At 27.5% G+C, this 4378-nt stretch overlaps 2 protein-coding genes across 2 annotated transcripts, besides 4 other annotated features; one reads left to right on the forward strand and one right to left on the reverse strand.

Annotated features, from left to right (window-relative positions):
- Positions 1–419: 419 nt before the first annotated feature.
- Positions 420–451: a sequence feature (AT_rich).
- A 19-nt stretch (positions 452–470) lies between these two features.
- Positions 471–1205, reverse strand: EDI_179720 (uncharacterized protein; the record flags this gene model as incomplete). Its single annotated transcript, XM_001741811.1, has 1 exon — positions 471–1205. The coding sequence occupies one exon, from the start codon at positions 1203–1205 to the stop codon at positions 471–473; it is 735 nt and encodes a 244-aa protein (XP_001741863.1).
- Positions 1206–1213: 8 nt separating this feature from the next.
- Positions 1214–1258: a sequence feature (AT_rich).
- A 251-nt stretch (positions 1259–1509) lies between these two features.
- Positions 1510–1557: a sequence feature (AT_rich).
- Positions 1558–2151: 594 nt separating this feature from the next.
- Positions 2152–2176: a sequence feature (AT_rich).
- A 30-nt stretch (positions 2177–2206) lies between these two features.
- EDI_179730 (uncharacterized protein) lies at positions 2207–4378 on the forward strand (the record flags this gene model as incomplete). The annotated part of the gene is made up of 1 exon (XM_001741812.1): positions 2207–4378. A coding segment is annotated over one exon (2172 nt), but the record flags the coding sequence as incomplete, so codon positions are not given.

Genomic DNA, 4378 nt, shown 5'->3' on the forward strand with positions numbered 1-4378 from the left:
AAAACAACCCCACATCCTTATTTATCTCACAATTGTTATTTCCTACAAAAAAGTGTATTACAAAAATTAGAAAATACATTTGAACAACAATACAATTTCACAAGAGATTCAAAAATCAGAAATGATAGATCAATAAATGTTCCATATGCACATTTTCTATATCATTTACATAACCGAACAGGAAAAGTTCAACCTGAAGCAGATTGGCTTTATTTTGATAAGTTAACAGAAAAAAGATTAAAAAATATGATGATATTTAAAAATATTGATTATTTAGAACCTTATTGTATTTGTCTCAATGATGCATTTAGCAAAGGAAAAAATCTTGTTGACAAAGAAATAGAATTTGCAATACAACAATTAGAAAATAGATATCCAGTGCGCTCACCATTTGAAAAAAGAAGATAATTGAATAGTACTAATTAATTTAATTATTTAAAAAGATAAATTTCATTGAATGGAAAATAAATTTAAAGTGGATGAAAATTTATAAATGTTGTTGGGAAAGTTACTTGATATCCTTTTATAGATTGATCACCAGCAATTAATGGAAGAATTTTATTTTCATAATAAATATATGGAACATTATTTTTAATTAAGAATAACTCTGCTTTTTCTTTGAATATTGAAACAGTTAAATTATTTCCATTACGTGAAACATAATATTTTTTATCTATTGTTTCGTTATGTTCAATACAACAAATAATTTCTTTTCCATATCCACCTTGACGAACACATATATTTGATTGTGCACTAATTGGTGATAAAAATAATGAGGTAACTAACCTACTTCCAATCATTGAAGAAACAAAAAAATAAAATGTACATCCTTCAACTTTGATTGTAGGAATAGTAATATCCCAATTGACATGAAGAACCTGATCTCCCATTAACACGCCCTCTCTAAATACACAAACATATTCTTCATCAGATCTTTTAATTTTAAGTATTTTATTTTCAAAAGAATATTCGAAAATATCACCCACTTCTTGTGGACATGGAACTAAAGGTCCGTGTTTACATCTGTAATAATATTCACCATCTCCTTTTAATTTAAACCCATTTTCAGGTTCGACTACACGTTCTAATTCAAATATTGATGGTCTACAATTTTTATCTTTTGTAATACGAATAACCCCTTCTTCTATTCGTGCAGCAGCATACAATTTATCTGGTTGTTCAATACTAATGATAAAATAACTCATTTTATCTCAAAAAAATTTTAATTCTTTTTTTAATTTTTTGTTTTTTTATTATTCTTCCTAATTAAAAGAGAAATCTTTATTATCTTCAAGAAGAAATAAATTAAATAAGCAATAATGAACTTATATTCCTGATAACTATTATATATTCTCTCTGTTACTAAATTGGATTTAACATTAAAACAATGCCAATGTTCTTCTTTTGAATAAGATCAGTCAAAGTAAAAATATAACAACAAACGATTGATAAAGTGTAATATTAAAATGGTCAAGAATAATAAATATTCATTTATTAAGAAAGTACTTGTATTTAATAAAAAGATTATTAATTAATAAAGGTAAATAAAAATTAATACTATTGAAACTAATTTAAAAACGAAAGTTTAAAGAAAAACACATAAAAGAATAATCAATAATCATACAGTTACAATTTATAATCAAATGTATCTCCTTCACTTCCTTCACTTAACTGATTTTCGTCAGAACAATTTGGTGATGAAAAGTCTGCATGAAAGTGTTCAAAATCAACAGAATCAAATGGTATTGGAACACCACTTGGAGGAGGGCATGCTCCTTGTAAAAATGACTTTTGTTGATTAGGGACAAATTGATCAATTTTTAATGAAAATGAAGAAGGAGTTAATACAGAAGAACTAGCACTCATATTTTCAATATGTAAAAGTTGTTGTGGGATCGGTTGTGCAACAGGAATTTCGTTCATCATATTAATTTTTTGATTTATAAGATCATTCTCAATATCTAAAAATAATGTTTTTATTCTTTTTAATGTTATATATCACAACATTTTAATAAAATGATAAATGAACATTTTTTCAACCCTTGAAATAAATTGAGGATTTTTCATGGTTGATAGAAAAAGTTTTTGACAGAAGAAAAAAATTGATAAGGAAATGACGTGGAATATTAGAGGGCAAACACAACCCTTTAGTTATTTTATTATATTTAAATTAAAAGAATTTTGAACTTTTTAACTATCATTCACAATGGAACAATTGATTCAAGTAATTGGAGCCACTCAAAACCCAGCACTCAGACAACAAGCTGAGGCACAACTAACATCATTTCAAAACACCGATTTCTCTCAATATATCGTATCATTAATTCAAATATTATCTACAGCAACTCTCCCAACTAATATCCGACAATCAGCTGGTATTTTATTCAAAAATTTATTCCCAATCAAAGGTTCTCATAAAACACAATCTTTAAAAATGTGGAACGAAATTAGTAATGACACAAAAATGGTAATAAGAAAGACTGTATGTGCTTTACTCTCAGAACAAGATAATAATATTATTCTTATTGGTGGAAATATTATTTCTAATTTAGCAAATCTTGATTTACCTCAAGGACAATGGCCTGAGTTAATGCCATTTTTATTAACTGATAGTAATGTTGCCAAGTTAAAAACAATTGGTTTTATTACTGAAGATATTCCATTCATTCCATTTGCCCCTTTTATTGAACAAGTAGAAAATCTTTGTATTTCATCATTAACTAAAAGTTTTGACTATTGTATATCAGCATTAACTATTTTTGAAAATATGATCTCTTTTGAAAAAGTTATGTCTAACCCAACAGAACGTAAAAAGATTCTCGAAGTTCTCCTTACTGCAGTAAAACATAACCATCCTGCAATTAAGACAAAAGGATTCCAAGCAATTTCCACTTTTACTGAATTATATATTGAATATTTCTCAGAAATATGTAAGACTATTATGGAAGTTACTTCTGAAATTTTAAAGCAACCAATGAATGTTGAAATAGAAGATTTACAAAAAACTGTTCTTCATCTTTGGAGAACTGTTGCTTCTAATGAACGTAGATATAATGATCACTATCCAAATAATCCTCCATTAAAGATAGTTGTTAGTGTTATTGATGAATTAAAGAATCTTATCATTCATATAATTTCATTTGTTGATGACCCAAATGATGATATTGATGAGAATGATTTATCATTTATTGCTCAAGACACACTCTATGATTTAAGTGTAAGTGTTGGGTCTGGATTACTTATTTCATTGTCTCCTCAAATTCTTTCATTATACACTAACCCAGATTGGAAAATTAGATTCCAAGCTCTTAGTACCTTTGCTTGTTTGGTTGTTCCAAATGATGACCCAATCACTCTTTTACGTCAACACGTTAATCAAATTGTTAACTTATTTAATGACCCTGTTCCATTAAATAGAACCACTGTGATTTATTGTATTATTAAATGTATTAAACATTATCCAAAGATGTTTGATGATTTCCTTAAAATTCATGCTTCTAATATATTTTCTATGTTCAAAGATTGTCCTATAGTAAAGAAAGCTGTTAGTTCATTCTTTTCAACGATTTGTGATCCTCAAACTGGTGTTAACTGTAACTTGTTTTTAAATGGAGATGCTGTTACTTCTATTATCAGAACATTCCTTGATGAATCTATGAGAAATACATCTATTTCTGAATGTACCTCTTATTTAACTGCTTCAGGAAATGTTGTAAGGGGTTGTTGTTCTGGTGAAATGGCAATTACAATTATTCGTTTTATTTTAAGTGATTGTATGTCAACACAATTATTTAATTCATCAGATCTTTTAGGTTATTCTATCTTATTCTTAGATAGTTGTGTAAGTGCAACAAAGAATGGAACATCAGGAAATGAAGTAATTTCAACATTGCTTTCAAATAAGCCAATTTGTGATTCATTATTTGGTATTGCAATTAAAGCATTTCCAATGACACCAGAACCATCATTGATGTTAATAGGGTCAATGTGTTATTCACTTGAAGCAAGTTTTGCACCATATTGTCTTCCATTAATTCCAAAAACGGTAGAATGGTTAAATAGTGAATTACCACCAAACATATACAAATTGTTATGTGAACTTGTAGGTGATATTAGTATAACAATACAAAAAGAGTTTGAACAATATGCAAGTAACTATTTAGAATTAATTCTTAGAATATTTAAAAAGCCATATTTAACATTTGGGGATAAAACAGGTATTATTCAAGTAATTGGAGATATCATAGCAACATGTCCTAAAGAAAGTCAAATAGGGGTTCCAACAGTTGTAGAAATATTAAGTGGAGTTAATACAGTACAAAGTGAAGAAGATGAAGAAATAATTAGAGCAGTGAGTGAACTTAGAACAGCAGCATTT

This window comes from Entamoeba dispar, genomic scaffold (assembly GCF_000209125.1).
Source record: "Entamoeba dispar SAW760 scf_1105229464071 genomic scaffold, whole genome shotgun sequence".
Classification (NCBI taxonomy): domain Eukaryota; phylum Evosea; order Mastigamoebida; family Endamoebidae; genus Entamoeba; species Entamoeba dispar.